The 17967-nt window shown below is 40.8% G+C and overlaps 1 protein-coding gene across 1 annotated transcript in view; it reads right to left on the reverse strand.

The window, feature by feature from the left end:
- CPNE4 (copine 4) overlaps window positions 1–9397 on the reverse strand; it is a 493909-nt gene extending 484512 nt beyond the window's left edge. Inside the window, exon 1 of the mRNA XM_040232688.1 lies at window positions 9218–9397. Coding sequence (XP_040088622.1) covers window positions 9218–9397 — 180 coding nt within the window. The remainder of the gene's footprint in view (window positions 1–9217) is intronic.
- Window positions 9398–17967: the final 8570 nt, after the last annotated feature.

Raw genomic sequence — 17967 nt, forward strand, 5'->3', positions numbered from 1 at the left:
CCCATATTGTGTCATTCTGCTCTCAGATATCATAACATTGACAACTTGATTTCAATGATTAAAAAAACTACTTAGTCACATATTACACAATCCAGTAATCTTCCCTTTCATCCAAGAAGCATCATAATTGGAGTGAGCATCACGGCAATGCAGTCCCAGGTCACAGGGATGTAACTACCAGTGGCAGGAAGGAAATATTTTCTGCTTCTAATATTTCATTTTGTTTTCTTTCCTATTCAGTGCTCAGGGTAAGGTTTCTAATATCACCAAAATTAATTTCTTTTTTTTTTTAAAGAAAAGAAATTATTCTCATTTAAGGACATGTTAAGGGGGAGGTGGAAAGCAACATCAAAGTTTTCCCAAATAGCAGTTTGATGTGAAACCACAGTGGAAACTTTGTGAACAACTGCAGTAAACTGTTGTTTTTTATCATCCATCATGCTAGGTGTTACCTACTCAAATGCTGAGTCAGCAAAGTGTGAACAGAAAATCTTTCAAGAAAGGAGCTTGTTTGTGATATCCAGAGGGAATGCTTTAATTGACTTAGTTTTCATTTTTCAGCTCTTGTCTGAGTCCACAACTGAGAGGTTAGCCATGTTTCAGAGGCCCAGCCCAGCAGTTAGAGCAGTATGGTCTGAACTCAAACACCTCCAGGGGGCCATTCAACCCATCCCAGTGAGAGAAGAAGGCATCCTCCAAGTGAGCACAAGGACACACTTGGACTCTGGATAGGGGGCAGCTGCTGACCATCACTTCACAAGAATTAATGTTGCCAGTCTCCCTGACTAAAGGAACAAAAGAGCTGGAATTTTATGAAAAATCTCCTGATCTTTAAATTTTGTCAACCAGTGCAAAACTTGTGAAAACACCTTGAAGGTCAAACATGTCTGGAGATTAAAGAGAGGTATTTAGCTTTAAATTCTCGACCTCTGGGAAAACAGAGAGAATGTGGGTTTTAGAGTCAACCAGATTCCAGCTTTACCATTGACTAGCTTTGGAATCTGGTGATTTATTAATTCTGCCCAAGCCTCAGTTTTCTCACCTGGTTAATAAAGTCTGCATTGCAGAGCAGTTGTGAGGATTAGAAGGAAAACATGTAAAATGATGAATACACGGCTGGTATTAACAATTAAGAGACGATTACTTTGTTACACCTAAATGTTCACATTACCTGACACATTTTCATAAAATTCTAGCACTTTGGAGCAATAGAAAATTGAAAATCTCCAATATACGTGAAACTACTATCTTGGACTATCTCCTGGTTCAATACACAAAAAGATGCTGCCTCACCCTTTACCCAAGCATGAAAGAGAGTTGTTCCCCAAGTTCCACTCCTCCATGAACCCTCCAGTCAAGAAAGAACCTCTGAAAACTGTTCACAGCCTACTTACCTGGGAGTGGGCAAGCCCACCACCATGGACCCATATTTCTCCTGGTGCTGCCAGTAGGGATACTGGGTCATGTGGCATATAGACCCTACATCTGGGTAGGTGGGGAGTGGTGAGAGAAGATGGGAAATAGTGGAGGGATGGAGGAATGATTGACTTTTAGTTCTGCCTCAAACAAAGGTAGCCTAGGGACCCTTGAAATAGACTATCCTCCACGAATTCAAGGAAAGGAAGGGATTTAAGTTAGGACCTTGTTTTGAGCCCCCTTTCTCAGATTCACATGACCATCTAAGTCTCCAAGGCCTCTGTCTCTGAGATGGGCTTTGTTCTACTGGAGCCTGAAGTCATTGAGGACACAAACTATGTCTTTTTCATAGTACTCAGTTCATGCTATGGTTAATTTCAATGTCTGTGCCACCTTTTTACAGGGCTATTATGAGAAATAAATGAAGTAATATAAGTAGATGGGTTTTCTGAACGTAAAGTATTATGTGGATACTTTATTATTACAAACATAGTAATCCTGCATTAACATCCACTGATAATGTATTGAATATAACCACATTGATTATTAACAATTATTACCAACAATCTACCAAAGCATGTGATTCATCATAACATGCTTTCATATGGAATTTATCCAAGGGTAATTCGATGGCACCCCACTCCAGTACTCTTGCCTGGAAAATCCCATGGATGGAGGAGCCTGGTAAGCTGCAATCCATGGGGTCACAAAGAGTCGGACATGACTGAGCAACTTCCCTTTCACTTTCACTTTTGTGCATTGGAGAAGGAAATGACAACCCACTCCAGTGTTCTTTCCTGGAGAATCCCAGGGATGGGAGAGCCTGGTGGGCTGCCGTCTGTGGGGTTGCACAGAGTCGGACACGACTGAAGTGACTTAGCATATGACTTAGCATATGAAGGAATTAAATGGAAAATGGAATTAGAGGTGATGGAACAACATTCTAGTAGTGTGGGGAATCATTCAGCTTTTTCCAAAGAGAACAAGTACTAGGCTATTTACAAGATCTCTGCCAAGGGCCAGGGTACCAGGAGTATAGCTCTGCTTCATGGAGAACATCCAGCGCATCCAGGAAATAGAGGATGTGCTCCTGGAAACTGAATAAAAGTCTCCAGTTCACAAGGGCTATTGCCTTTCAAGTCCCTGAGAAGTATCAATTTATTTTATTTACATAAGAAGCTTCATTTCCAGCAGTTAGTGAATATCAGCACTCACTAGAAGACAGAGGAAATATTTCCATCCTTCATTGGAAGACAAAATGTGTTCTAAATTATCCTCATCACACTGAACCGTACCATTTACTGTCACAATTACATGTCTAGAAGCAGGGGTTTTTTTTTAAATGGCTATGAATTAAATTAGGGAAATTCAATGACAGGTCTGAAATTCTCCATTGGGAATATATTTCTAAGCTACAAGTTTTCCTTTCCTTCCTTTTTAAGAGTTACAATCATGTTCATTAAAGATTTACCAGAAGTTTTACCATCTCGTGTTTATACTCTGAGAAGAAACAAAAAGCATCCTTTCCAGCTCCTCATCCCTCAGACATACACTCCAAACCCTCTGGTTTGCAAAGAGCGACAATCTGTTCTACATTTCAGAATAACTGATTCCCAATATTTCAAAGACACAATTTATCCTCAACTATTTTTTTGAAGTATAATTGATGTACAATATTATATTAGTTTCAGGTTTACAGAAAAGTGATTCAGTAGTTTCATAGATTATATTCTATTTAAAGTTACTACAAAATAATGGGTATAACTCCTTGTACTGCACAATATATCCTTAATGGATAAAACGATGTGGTATATATATATACAATGAAATATTACTCCTCTCCCCCAGAAATTGAAATCTTGCCATTTACAATAACATGGATGGACCTAGAGAGCATTGTGCTTAGCAAAATAAGTCAGAGGAAGACAAATACTGTATGTTATCACTTACAGGTGGACTCAAAAAATAAAACAAAGGAATGTATATAGCAAAACAGAAACAGACTCACAGATACAGAGAATAAACTAGTGGTTACATGCAGGGAGATGGAAGTGGGGAAAGGTAATATAGGGGAGGGGGTTTAAGAGACGCAAACTACTATGTAATCTTATTGACTCAATACCATTAACAGAGGATGAGATGATTAGATAGCATCAGACTCAATGGACAAAAATTTGAGCAAACTCCAGAAGACAGAGGAGGACAGAGAAGTCTGGCATGCTGCAGTCCACGGGGTTAGAAAGTATCAACACAACTTAGCAACTGAACAACAACAACAACAATGGTTAATAACACAGAAGGTCGGATTGTAGGTCCTTTTGAGTCTGACAATCAGGCTTCCATTTTTATGATACACTACCGGGATCAAATGTTCTCTTCCACTGCAAACAGGCTACAGCCAATTAAAAAGCAAGAGCACTCCCCCTCACCATATATGAGCAAGGCATCTGAAGGTAGTTTTAATTACTGCAGTAGTACCTGAGCTATAAATGAGGGCATAACAGGGCCTTTTCCGGATGGAATACTATTACAAAAAGCACAGGCCAGCAATCACAAGTAATAACAAAGAGATGTCAATCTCTAGGTGTATCTTCCCCAAAAGAATTTTAGCTATAAAAACAATATCCTATGAATATAACATGTTAACAAGCTCCCTTTCCTCATCTCCCCACATACCCTAATTCTTTACCACCCAAGGAGACTCTGAAATCACATCAGCTACTTGTTTACCCTCAAATTATTTAAATTTAAGTAATTAAACTTTTCCATTCCTCAATTATACAGTCCACCTTTCAACTGCTCAGGAGCCACCTGTGACGAGTAACTACCTACTGGCCAGTACACTTGCAGAATATTCCCATCACTGTAGGAAGTTCTGGTGGACAGTGCTTATCTCCATGGAGTCTCTTTTGCCAAACTTCAAAATTCTCTAAAACAGAAGCTCACCTTGTTTTTCTCTTTCTCACCCTGACACCCATAACAATCTCTTTATTATGCAGAGAAGTTCAGCCTCCCAGGTTTTTTCTTTTTCCTTCACTTAGTTACCAGATTCCACATAACAAAGACACCCAGGAACTGGTACAGCCAGCATGAATTATATTCTGCAAGGCTTTCTCTGAATTCTGTAGTTCTGCACGAAGAACAGAGATGTAAATCCAGTCTTGTTCCAAGGGACAGATACAGAAGAATGTGTATCAGTTATGTCCCAGGGCAATGTCCACATTTGCCAGCTTTCACTAAACATAGAAGGTAGTAGGTGTGTGGTTTAAATAGATTGTCAGGTGCTTCTCACTTTGAGCACAGGACCACGCACTGAACTGGCACTAAAAGGCCTGTGTTAGCACTAAATAAATATGTATTACTTCATGACTGAGTGCGTGATTCTCCCACTTACTGAGAGTTGTCAGAAGGTCTATGTGCTAGTCAGTTCAGTTCAGCTCAGCTGCTCAGTCATATCCGACTCCTTGCGACCCCATGAACTGCAGCACGCCAGGCCTCCCTGTCCATCACCAACTCCCAGAGTCCACCTGAACCCATGTCCAGTCAGTGATAACATCCAACCATCTCATTCTCTGTCGTCCCCTTCTCCTCTTGCCCTCAATCTTTCCCAGCATCAGGGTCTTTTCAAATGACTCCGCTCTCCGCATGAGGTGGCCAAAGTATTGGAGTTTCTGCTTCAATATCAGTCCTTCCAATGAACACCCAGGACTGATCTCCTTTAGAATAGACTGGTTGGATCTCCTTGCAGTCCAAGGGACTCTCAAGAGTCTTCTCCAACACCACAGTTCAAAAGCATCAATTCTTCAGCACTCAGCTTTCTTCACAGTCCAACTCTCACATCCACCCATGACCACTAGAAAAACCATAGCCTTGATTAGAAGGACCTTTGTTGGCAAAGTAATGTCTCTGCTTTTCAATATGCTGTCTAGGTTGGTCATAACTTTTCTTCCAAAGAGTAAGTGTCTTTTAATTTCATGGCTGCAATCACCATCTGCAGTGATTTTGGAGCTCCAAAAAATAAAGTCTGCCACTGTTTCCACTGTTTTCCCATCTATTTGCCATGAAGTGATGGGACTAGATGCCATGATCTTCGTTTTCTGAATGTTGAGCTTTAAGCCAACTTTTTCACTCTCCTCTTTCACTTTCATCTAGAGGCTCTTTAGATTCTTCTTCACTTTCTGCCATAAGGATGGTGTCATCTGCGTATCTGAGGTTATTGATATTTCTCCCGGCTAGTCAGTTACCTCAGTATTTTCAACTGTGTTCCAGACTCTTCCTGCAACCTTGGTAACAGGCTTCCACCAGGGGTGTCGTCACTGGAAGACACAGATGAGAGACCTGGGATGCCACTCCTTCCTCATATCCTTTTCTGGCCATGTTTCCAGCACTACGTGCATCTCCTCTACCTTTCTGGCTCCCATTAGATAGGCCCTCCTTCGACAAATCCAGCTTCTGCTGGATGGTCCAGCTGGTACTAATATCTGTCCCTCTCTCCCAGTGTTATGCCCCAGTAAATGCACAACAACTGGTTCTCTTGATGGGAAGTAAAGTTCTGATTTGAAATGTTTGAAAATATCTATGGTATAAATACTTACACCCAGGCTTGCAAAATTCCTGAAGATTTAACAATTGACTCACAAGCCTCTATGAGCTAGTTTCAGCACATCACTGCTCTACCCTAAATCAACCAGCACCTCCCTATTGTTAATCTCTGGGTTTTCACACAGTGCCTGCTTAGTTTCTCAACATTTCCAATGTTTTTGTTACTAGTTATTTGTATTAAATCTTTTCTCTTAGTTACTTGGTGTGGGCTCTGTTTTCCCAACTATACCCTAAATGTACAGTCTTAAGACTAAAATTTATTAGAGAAGTGCTTCTCGAAAGTTCCAAAATATAACTCAGTCATGTCACTAGGATGCTGGAAGTTCAGCTGACACAATTTTTAAAAAGACTTTAGAGATGAAGGAAGCAGTGAATTAGCTTACAGTGTGGCACAAGTTTCTGATTTCGCTGTGAACTGGTAACAAAATGTTTGCAAGCTAGTAGCTATGTGCAAACACACTTCAAGTAACTCTGTAGAAGAATGCTTTGGAAAAGCAATTTGGCAAATGCATCAAAAGCCCCCAAAGTGTCCTATCCTATTCCACTAGTTCAAATTTGACAGAATGTCTCATAGGAACCAATCCAAAAGGAAGGGGAAAGCCTTATGCTCAAAGATGGATCCTGCAGCATTATTTAAAATAGGGTAATTTTGAAAACAACTAAAAGTGAAAAAAATAGGAAAATGATTAAATAAATCTACTTGATGGGATATCATGCAGGCTTAAAATTAAAATTATGAATATTATAGCAATATGCAAAAAACATATTCTGCTATGTAATAAAAATCACAAAAGAAAATTTTATGTGCATCATAAATATCATGTAAGAATATGAATGCCAGAAGGAAAAGACTGAAAAGAAATATGTACAAATAAACAAATGATGTAAAGGGAGTTTTAGGAGATGAAGTCTTCCTCTATTTTTCCACAAGTCTCTTTTTCCTAATGTAGGTATTCCACTTAGTTTTGTTAAACAAAAAATAAAAGACAGGGAAGTCCACCAACAAAATCAAGGAGAATATTTAGAAGGGGAAAAAGAGACATTACACATTAAGATTCCTGTGAATGCTATTTTATATTTAAAATATAAGTCCGGGATAAGACAGAGGTTAAAGGAAGATCCCCAATCTGCCATCTGTCATTGATTTCCTGTGTGTTATTGCCTTCTCACTTGCATTTCATCAGCTCATCAACTTCTATCAAACTATCCTTTCATAGAAGTACCTTTTATCACATATGTACAAGTAAGTAAACATACTACCTATGAGATCTTCTGAACCTTTTTCTTACTGTGCAGTGAAGACACTGGCCCCGAAAGAAGCACTGGTCAGCTCCATGCAAACAGATAGAAAGTGGACTGAAGTCTGTCCTGAGGGATCCAAGCAAGGTATTTGTGTACACTTGCTCTACTCAGCATGGATCCAAAACCCTCATCCAAATTCTGCTGGGCATCTCATTCCCATAGAGACAATAATAATTGCTTTTACAGTTGCACCCCCTATTCCTCCCTATCCCACATTTCACCTGAGACCAGATATTTTTAAAACATTGCTAACAGTAGCCATGTATGGAAGTGAAAGTTAGACCATAAAGAAAGCTGAACAACGAAGAACTGATTCTTTTGAACTGTGGTGTTGGAGAAGACTCTTGAGAGTCCCTTGGACTACAAGGAGATCCAACCAGTCCATCCTAAAGGAAAATCAGTACTGAATATTCATTAGAAGGACTGATGCTGAAGCTGGAGCTCCAATACTTTGGCCACCTGATGTGAAGAGCTGACTCATTTGAAAAGACCCTGATGCTGGGAAAGATTGAAGGCAGGAGAAGGGGATGACAGAGGATGAGATGATTGGATGGCATCACTGACTTGATAGACATGAATTTGAGCAAGTTCTGGGAGTTGGTGATGGACAGGGAAGCCTGGCATGCTGCAGTCCATGGGGTCACAAAGAGTTGGACACGACTGAGCGACTAAACTGAACTGAACCAGGTACCTAGAACAAAGAAAACAATAACAACCGCACCCTCCCCCAAACTTAAAAACCAGTCCTTGTCCAATTTGTTTCAATTTTAAATAAACCAACAAAACTCAACTGCAGAGTTCAACATGCTGTATTGCCACACAAAATACCAAAGGCCACACCAATGGGCACTGTAAGTATAAAATAGCAATAAAGAGCTCAGGCCCTGCAGCTTGACTGGGAAATATTAGCTATTCCACTTATAAACTGGATGATCCTGGGCAAATCCTTAATCTTTCTGTTTCCTCACAGGATTATTGTACAGATGAAATTAGTTGTTTTACATAAAGCACTTAGAACAGTGCCTAATACTTAATAAGCACCCAATAAAGTTTAGCTAATATTAAGTTTATTCCCCCAAAATAAGTGTGTGATGTGCCACCAGTATAGCAGTCCCGGCTGCCCATCCCCAGGAGATATTATATCCACAATGAGCACACAAATTAATGGTAAATGTCAAAATATCCACAGTATTAAAACATCATGATATGGAAGCAACCTAAATGTCCATTGACAGATGAGTGGCTAAAGAAGATATGGTACATATACACAGTGGAACACTACTCAGCCATAAGAAGAAAGGGATATTGCCATTTGTAGCAACATGATGGACTTAGAGATTATCACACTAAGTGAAAAAATTCAGATACCAAAGGACAAAAATCATATGATAGTGCTTATATGTGGAATCTAAAAAAATTATATAAATGAACTTATTTATAGAACAGAAACAGACTCACAGACTTGAGAAAGAATTTATGGTTAGCAGAGAGGGAAGGATGGAGGGGAGGGATAGATTGGGATTTGGGGATTAACATATACACACTGCTATGTATAAAACAGATAATCAACAAGGACCTACTGCATAGCACAAGGACCTCTGCTCAATATTTTGTAATAACATAAATGGGAAACTAATTTGAAAAAGAATAGATATATATATACGTATAACTGAATCACTTTGCTCTACACCTGAAACTAACACAACATTGTTAATCAACTATAATATAAATTTTTAAATTTAAATATATAAATTTTTAAAATCATGATATGAGCAGAAATGTGATCATATTCACTTCTAGAATTTTCTGTCTCACCAATAGAAACCACCTGAAGACAGGAAATGCCAAGAACCTCTCCTCCTGCCATGCTTCTCTCCATTTCACTGGACATGCCTACCTCGAACCACTGCCCGTGGGACTGCATCTTGAGAATGACACAGGGGTCTGGTTTGGAAAGAGCATCTCTGTCGGAAATGCCTTTGCATGCCACACGTAGCTCAACTTTGGTCAGGCAGGGGCTGTTAAAGATTCCCAGTGTATTGGCAGCTGACTCATAAATGTTGCTCATCTTCTTCATTCTGTTTTAGGCAAGAAAAAAAGGGAAAAAAGACATGCCAATCACTACAGTATTTGTCAAAAGAGAAAGTCTCTCAATCACCCTTCAGGAAAATGTTAAACATACACTTTTGAGTACTGAATATATTACTTATCTAGTGGGGCCAGAGTTCCAGTGAAACAAACAAACAAAACCAAAGAAGTAGGTGCTAATGCACTTGGCTAAGAACACTACTTTCTTATTTGCATACATTTGCATGGTAAAAGTTTTAGTCTATGAAATTATATTAATGAATTAGTGCAGCAGACTGAAAACCTTAATCAGCTCTCTAGTAAGAGCATGGCTTGTGTGAAATTTTACATAGTTGTTAGTTCATCCATTTAACCACATTCCAAGATGTTGAGATTTCCCCCAAATCCAGCTTCTGTGTGATGGCACAGAGAAGGACAATCTTCCCTTCTCCAAATTCTGGCCTCCTTTCCAAGATGTTTTCAGCAAACCAAGCCCAAGAGAGACTCAGCATCTGATCTCCTGACTCAAATACATAAGTCCATTTCCCTTCCTTGCTCCGGCTGCCATGTCAGAAATGCAGCTGCGACCATTTAGGGAGAGCATAAATGCCATGGATACAGCTGCCACAAGTAATAACTGCAGTCCCCCTTCCTGTCTTCATATGGTCACCTTTCACTGACACTTTGCATGACCGCAGCTCAGGACTACAGGCAACTCTAAGCCCAACAATACTCTCCTCTTCTGAGAAGGGCTGGGCCTGTACAGACGTTGACAGATCCTCTCCAGGGTGAAATCAATACCCTTCCTATGAAATTCTGCTTCCCTGTCGATTCCTTATGAGAAACAGCACTGGAGTCCCACAGTGGAATTTCTTCATCTATAAATAAGGATAATCCATCCCTCTTCCTTCCCTTTTTCCACAAATATTCAGTGAGTCCCCTTGGTATCTGGTACTACAGTAGGCTTGAGTACACTGTAACCTCTTACACATACATGTACTCACACACCTGCATACACACATACCTGTACACACACACATACACCAGCTGGTCTCTCCAAACTTGGCAGCTAGCTCCATGCCAAAGCCAATTCTTCCAATGTGACAATGCCTCTCCTTCATAGCAGATATCACTGGAATTTTCTCTCCCAATCCTGCATCATAAGGCTCTCTACTCTCCCTCCCTTATACATTCCAAGTCTCTGTGCTGTACTGTGCTTAGTTGCTCAGTCATGTCCAACTCCTTGTGACCCCATGAACTGTACCTGCCAGGCTCCTCTGCTCATGGGGATTCTCCAGGCAAAAATACTGGAGTGGATAGCCATGCCTTCCTCCAGGGGATCTTTCCAATCCAGGGATCAAACCCAGGACTCCTGCACTGCAGGCAGATTCTTTACCATCTAAGCCATAAGGGAAGCTAAATAATGCTGGAGTAGGTAGCCTATCCCTTCTCCAGGGGATGTTCCTGACCCAGGAATCAAACTGGGGTCTCCTGCATTGTAGGCAGATTCTTTACCAGCTGAGCTACCAGGGAAGGCCTCCAAGTCTCGAGTCCCCTATTTAATTTAATTATTGTGAACAGATGGTTTTTCCCATATATGCTGAAGGGAAGTTGAACTGAATCCCAAAAAGTTATGTCCTAGAACAGAAATGGGCAAACTATGGCCTGTGTGCCCAATCTGTCTTGCCACCTGCTTTGATACATAAAGTTTTGTTGGAACACAGGCCTTGTCATGCATTTATATAGTATATGTGGATACCTTAATAGATGGCAGTTCAGAGTAGTTTCAACAGAGGCTGCATGGCCTGCAAAGCCTGAAATACCTACTCCCTGGCCCTCCCAATTGGAAATGTTTCCCAATTTCTGCTCTAAAATATCAGGTAAGGGGAGTTTGCATTTGGGAAGAGTTGAGATTCTGTTTCAATATGTGCTATGGGATTAGTTTTAGGGTGAGAGTTGCTCTATCCTCTATCATAATGAAAATTAATAGGGAATTTGGGACATTTGCTATTTACATATGAGGAAATCCAAGCTCAGAAGGGACTGGGTACCTTGACTGTGTCACACAGTTATTCTAACAGCAGAGCTAAGACTGGAATGCCAGTTTTCTATCTCTTAGTCCACACTATTATTTATCATATGTAAAATGGTTGACTGAAGAATTGTTTGAATCTGCCAAGCAACAGTGAATATGACAATATCCTTGACTTATTTCAACTTCCATACAGAATCATTCTATTTTTAAATAAATTTTATTCACATGTAGAAAATGCACAAATCATAAATGCACAGCTTGGTAAATGATGGTTCCTCTATTTTTACAGACTGTGAGCAGACCAATTATTAGAGCAACATAGAAGGCAGAACACCTATGAACTTTGATTTATAAAAAGGCACACAGAGGAAAAATAGACAAGTATGAGGATGGCTTTGTATCAGACAATATTGGAAAAAAAATTTATCGACCTTTTGCTAAGAACAGCTTATCCTTCGTGAATTCTGCTTTCCCAAAGCATTAACTGGCTCCTTGGATCCACACTGCTTTGCTGAGTTCTGAGTGGCCTCTTCTATCTCTGGGAGGCATTGCTACCTCTTTCTAAATGGCCCTATTCTTATAGACTCACAGACATGTCCACCCCCTCCATCCCTACCCCTACCACTGCTTTTTCTTAAATACTATTTTTTTTAGAGCTGTTTTAGGTTCATAGCAAAATTAAGAGGAACATTCAGGGATATCCCATATGCCACTTTTTCATCTCCATTATGTTGGTGTTGGTGATGGACAGGGAAGCCTGGTGTGCTGTGGTCCATGGGGTCACAGAGTTGGATACAACTGAGCGACTGAACTGAACTGATGTTTGTTACACTCAGTGAACCTCCATTGACACATCATAGTCACTCAAAGTCCACAGTTCACATCAGGGTTTTTGGGGTTGCATGTTCCATGAGTTTGGAACAATGTATAATAATGTGTACACCCACTGTAGTACCATACAGAGTAGTTTCACCACCCTAACAATCCTCTGTGCTCTACTTATTCATACCTCCTAACTCCTGGCAACCACTGACTCTTTTTACTGTCTCCACAGTTTTGCCTTTTCCAAAATTTCACAAAGATGGGAACCTTTTCAGTCTGGCTCCTTTCATCCAGGACTCCTTTCTATATAAAACAAGTGTGGTTATAGAATGGGACACCTACTCTTTATAAGGCTGCGTCTTAATTGTGGGATGTGATGGAAAAAAGACTGTCAAGACACATAGTTCCTTCCAGGGTCAAATCCTGGCTCCTTCACTCACTATGTAAACTTGAACAGGATTCTTAACCTCTCTTGTAGTGATTCCTACCTTGAAGCTAATATGACGGGCAGATTAAATACATGTAAAGTGATTAGCACAATGCCAAGTATACAGTGAAAGTGAAAGTCCCTCAGTTGTGTCCAACTCTTTGCGACCGCATGGAATGTAGTCCATGGAATTCTTTAGGCCAGAATACTAGAGTGGGTAGTCTTTCCCTTCTCCAGGGGATCTTCCCAACCCCTTGGGTCAAACCCAAGTCTCCCCCATTGCAGACAGATTCTTTGCCAGCTGAGCCACAAGGGAAGCCCAAGAATACTGGGGTGGATAGCCTATCCCTTCTCCAGCAGATCTTCCCAACCCAGAAATCAAACAGGGGTCTCCTGCATCATGGGCAGATTCTTTACCAACTGAGCTATCAGGGAAGCCCAAGTATACAGCAGATGCTCCAAAAGTAGAGCTATTATTATTGTAATTTAACTGCTCTCAAGATTCAATCACTCATTCTCCCACTGACAACTGGAACTTTCTCAGATTTTCTGCTATTACTCTAGGCTCAAGCTTCTACTTGACCCCTTAAATTCATTCTGTCTTTTCAGCCCACAGTCTGGGCATAACACTTTCCACCTAAGAGCACAGAGCTGCCTCTCAAATCAGTAGTTTGTCTGAGGATTCATATACATTGACTAGCTGATAACTCTCACATGTTTTGAAGGCAGATAGTAAAACATGTGACAATCTGATCATATAGGCCAAAAGCTGCCTAAAATAATTTAAAACTATTAGGAAAGCTTCTTTTATGCCATAATCATGAATGATATCCTAAGTTGTAAGTGTATGTAGTATTCTGAGCCATTAATTGGTAGTAAATTTAAATTGTTGATAAGTGAATAAAAAAATGAATAGGAGGCACATGTTTAGAGACTTTCTCTTAACCAATTGGGTATATGATCCGAAACCTTTTTAATGAATCATTCTTTTAGACAGTGGCGAAGATTTGGAGGATTTAGAGCTTGGAAAATAGACGATGAAATAATCATTCAAGAAAAATCAATCTAGTGCCAATACAATGGTTGAACTAGAGGAGAAAAGAAAACTTATGACTGTCTAAGGCTATATAAGGTCTTTATTTATTTTCCTTTTCTCATTGATTTCCCCCTTCTTCTTTTGTTCAGGGACCTAAGAGACTGATCTCCACTGAGTAACAGACCTCTGTTGGCCAGCTTCCTGTTGCTATGATCTGAATGTGCCCCACCCCCAAATTCCAAGGTTGCAATTCTAATCCCTGAAGGTGGTGAGATTAGAAGGTGGAGCCTCAAGAGGGTGGAACCCTCATGAATGACATTAGTGCTCTTATAAAAGAGACCCACAGAACTCCCCAGGCCCTTCTGCCACGTGAAAACACAGTGGGAAAAGAGCCCTCATGCAACCATGATGGCACTCTGATTGTGGGATGTCTGCTGCTGCTGCTGCTAAGTCGCTTCAGTTGTGTCCGACTCTGTGCGATCCCATGGAGTGAGCCAAACCCTGACATGACCCAGTCTTGTAAGGCAACTCCATTTCCAAGGCTCTCACAATGCTTTGGGAATACAGGTTCTTTCTTTGCCTCCTTCAGGCTTACACTTATGCTAGAGTTGGGGAACCATAACCCCTCAGATTTGGTTCCAGCCACCCATGAGCTGACAGCAATGGGTCAAGTCTCCAGAAAAAGGGCAGCTGTGAGCCATTAGCAGCCAACACTCACATCTATTGGGCACTGGAGGATAGATGCACTACCTTGATAAAAGGAAACTGGGAAGAGCATCAGCAGGGTCTATTTTACCACAGTGGTTAGTCTACTTTAGATCAGGGACTACTTCTTATACTTTATTACATCCCTAATAGTGTTCACCTTGATAATAATTATACACTGATGATGAAACCACTATAGACCCTCACTTTCGGGGCATGGGATATAGGACATACCCATGCACAAGTGAAAGCCATACCTAGATCGACATATTGGAGATCATGAGTTCCTCTGGCTGCCCAGAGGTAGCAGGAGTCCTGCCCTTGACTTTGGAGGTGGTATACAGGCCAGTGAAGTCAGACTGTTTGGCCTTGGCCCAGCTGAAGCTCATGGTTGAAAGGTGATCACAAATACAGCTCTGTCAACCAGCGATCAGCTACCTCCAGCCCCAGATAAGTGGAGTAAACAAGTAATTTCACACTCTGTTAGAGGACAGGATTAATATGGCCAGATTATCAATACATTTTCCATGGCCTATGTAAATCCGTTTGTTGCCTTCCTTACAATACTCTGGTTTTACAGACTAATGTCTGCTGAGAATTATTTTGATGAAAGCTGACTTTTCACTAATTTTAGAAGCAAATTATAATTGTCCTTTCACTTAGAAAACTTGTTATTTTTTTTTTTTAAACCACCTCTTCAGCATATATACACTCTTTTAACAGGACAAACTGATACTGAAACTTAATTAGTTTCTGAATGAGTTGCAAACAGCACCAAGACAATAGAGAGCCCAAGAGAGAAGAGAATCAGCTCCAGTTCACGGGGGAACAAGCTGAGCAGAGCTTGTCTTAAAGCTGTGTCAAGATTAAATGCATAATCTCTGTTCTGCTTGCCCTGGCATTATCTAGCTGTTTTAAACATTGCAGCAGAATGCTACTATGCTGGATGTCTCTATCACAGAACATTTTCATCTCAGTGCAAGAAATACGATGGGGAATCTACTATGTGCCTACTGCTGCAGTAGATCCAGAGGCCCCAAGCATCATTCACTCAGCTGAGGAGAAAGCAGGTATTATTCCCTCAACTTGTGAATTTATTTCCTATTCAACCTACTTGTAGATTAACAATAACTCTACTCATAGGCGGCAAGCATGATGATGGATACTAATAAGACAGCCCATCTACTACATATTCATGTCCTAGAACAGCTTCTCAGGCTATGCATGATCATGGGGCACGTGGAAAGCTTGTTAAGACATAGTTCCTGTTTCAAGAGTCTGGAGTGGGGGGCCTGAGACTGTTCCCAGATGTCACTGATCCTGCTGCCTATGGACCACACTTGAGTGGCAAGATTGCTGAGTACAAACCAACCATTTATAAAACAAGGCAAACTGCCATTGAGGTTGTTCATCTGAAGACCAGACACTTATGTATGAGATGCCAATAGTCGCCAACCTTTTTGGTACCAGGGACTGGTACCAGACAATTTGGTACCAGGGACAGGTACCAGACAATTTTTCCTGGTGGGGATGGTTTCAGGATAATTCAAGTACACGAGAATTTATGTTCCTTTGAGAATCTAATGGCACCACTGATCCGACAGGAGGCAGAACTCAGGCAGCAATGTGAGTGACGGGGAGCAGCTGTAAATATAGATAAAGCTTCACTCGCTAAAGTGCTGCTCACCTCTCGCTTTATGGCCTGATTCCTAACAGACCACAGACTGTTACTGGGTACTGGTCCATGGCCTGGGAATTGGGTAACTCTGCTACAGAAGACGAGAATATGGATCCAGCATTAGAATATTTGATGCTAACACAAGCTCTGCTACTCCCTGTGTATGACTTTGGCCAAGTTAATTGACTCCTCTGTACCTCAGTTTTAACATCTGTGGAATGAAAATAATGATAGCTCCTGCCTTGTAGAGCTGTACTAAATTAAATGAATTAATCCTCATAATGTCTTCAGAACCAGACATAGAACAGACTGGTTCCAAATTGGGAAACAGTACGTCAAGGCTGCATACTGTCACCCTGCTTATTTAACTTATATGCAGAGTACATCATGTGAAATGCTGGGCTGGATGCAACGCAAGCTGGAATCAAGACTTGGAGAAATATCAATAACCTCAAATATGCAGATGACACCACCTTTATGGCAGAAAGTAAAGAGGAACTAAGGAGCCTCTTGATGAAAGTGAAAGAGGAGAGCGAAAAAGCTGGCTTAAAACTCAATATTCAAAAAACTAAGATTATGGCATCTGGTCCCATCACTTCATGGCAAACAGATGGGTAAGCAGTGGAAACAGTGACAGACTTTATTTTCTTGGGCTCCAAAATCACTGCATATGGTAATGGCAGACATGAAATTAAAAGATGCTCACTGCTTGGAAGAAAAGCTATGACTAATCTAAACAGCATATTAAAAAGCAAAGACATCATTTGGCCAACAAAGGTCCGTGTGTCAAAGCTATGACTTTTTCAGTAGTCAGGTATGAATGTGAGAGTTGGACCATAAAGAAGGCTGTTTCAAAGAACTGATGCTTTTGAACTGTGGTGTTGGAAAAGACTCTTGAGAGTACCTTGGATGGCAAGGAGACCAAACCAGTCAATCCTAAAGGAAATAAATTCTGAATATTAATTGGAGGGACTGAGGCTGAGGTTTAGGCTCCAAGACTCTGGCCACCTGATGTGAACAACTGACTCATTGGAAAATATCCTGATCCTGGGTAAGACTGAAGGCAGGAAGAGGAAGGGATAACAGAGGATGAGATGGTTAGGTGGCCATCACCAACTCAATGGACATGAGTTTGAGTAAGCTCCAGGAGATGGTGAAGGACAGGGAAGCCTGGTGTGCTACAATCCATGGGGTTGCAAAGAGTTGGACACGACTGAGTGACTGAACAACTACTACATTGTTGGTGGGAATGTAAATTGGTGTAGCCACTATGCAGAACAGTACGAAGGTTCTCCATAAAACTAAAAATAGATCTGCCATACAATCCAGCAATCCCACTCCTGGCATGTTTCTGGACAAAACTGTAATTCAAAAAATACATACATCCTCATGTACATAGCAGCACCATTAACAATAGCCAAGATGTGGAAATCCAGCAGAAAATGAATGGATGAAGAAGATGTGATACACACACACACACACAAAATAATGGAATACTACTCAACTATAAAAAAGAATGAGTAAATGCCATTTTCAGCAACATGGATGGACCTAGAGATTATCATCCAAAATTAAGTCACACAGAGAAAGAAAAATACTACATGTATCAATTGTATGTGAACTCTAAAATACAATACAAATTAACTTATATGCAAAACAGAAACAGACTCAGAGATAGAGAACAGACTTGTAGTTGCCAAGGGGGCACTGGGGGAGGGATGGGTTGGGAGTTTGGGATTCAGTTCAGTTCAGTTCAGTCGCTCAGTGGTGTCCGACTCTTTGCGACCCCATGAATCGCAGCACGCCAGGCCTGCCTGTCCATCACCAACTCCCGGAGTTCACTCAGACTCACATCCATCAAGTCAGTGATGCCATCC

Source organism: Oryx dammah, unplaced genomic scaffold (genome assembly GCF_014754425.2).
Source record: "Oryx dammah isolate SB20612 unplaced genomic scaffold, SCBI_Odam_1.1 HiC_scaffold_2, whole genome shotgun sequence".
Classification (NCBI taxonomy): Eukaryota; Metazoa; Chordata; class Mammalia; order Artiodactyla; family Bovidae; genus Oryx; species Oryx dammah.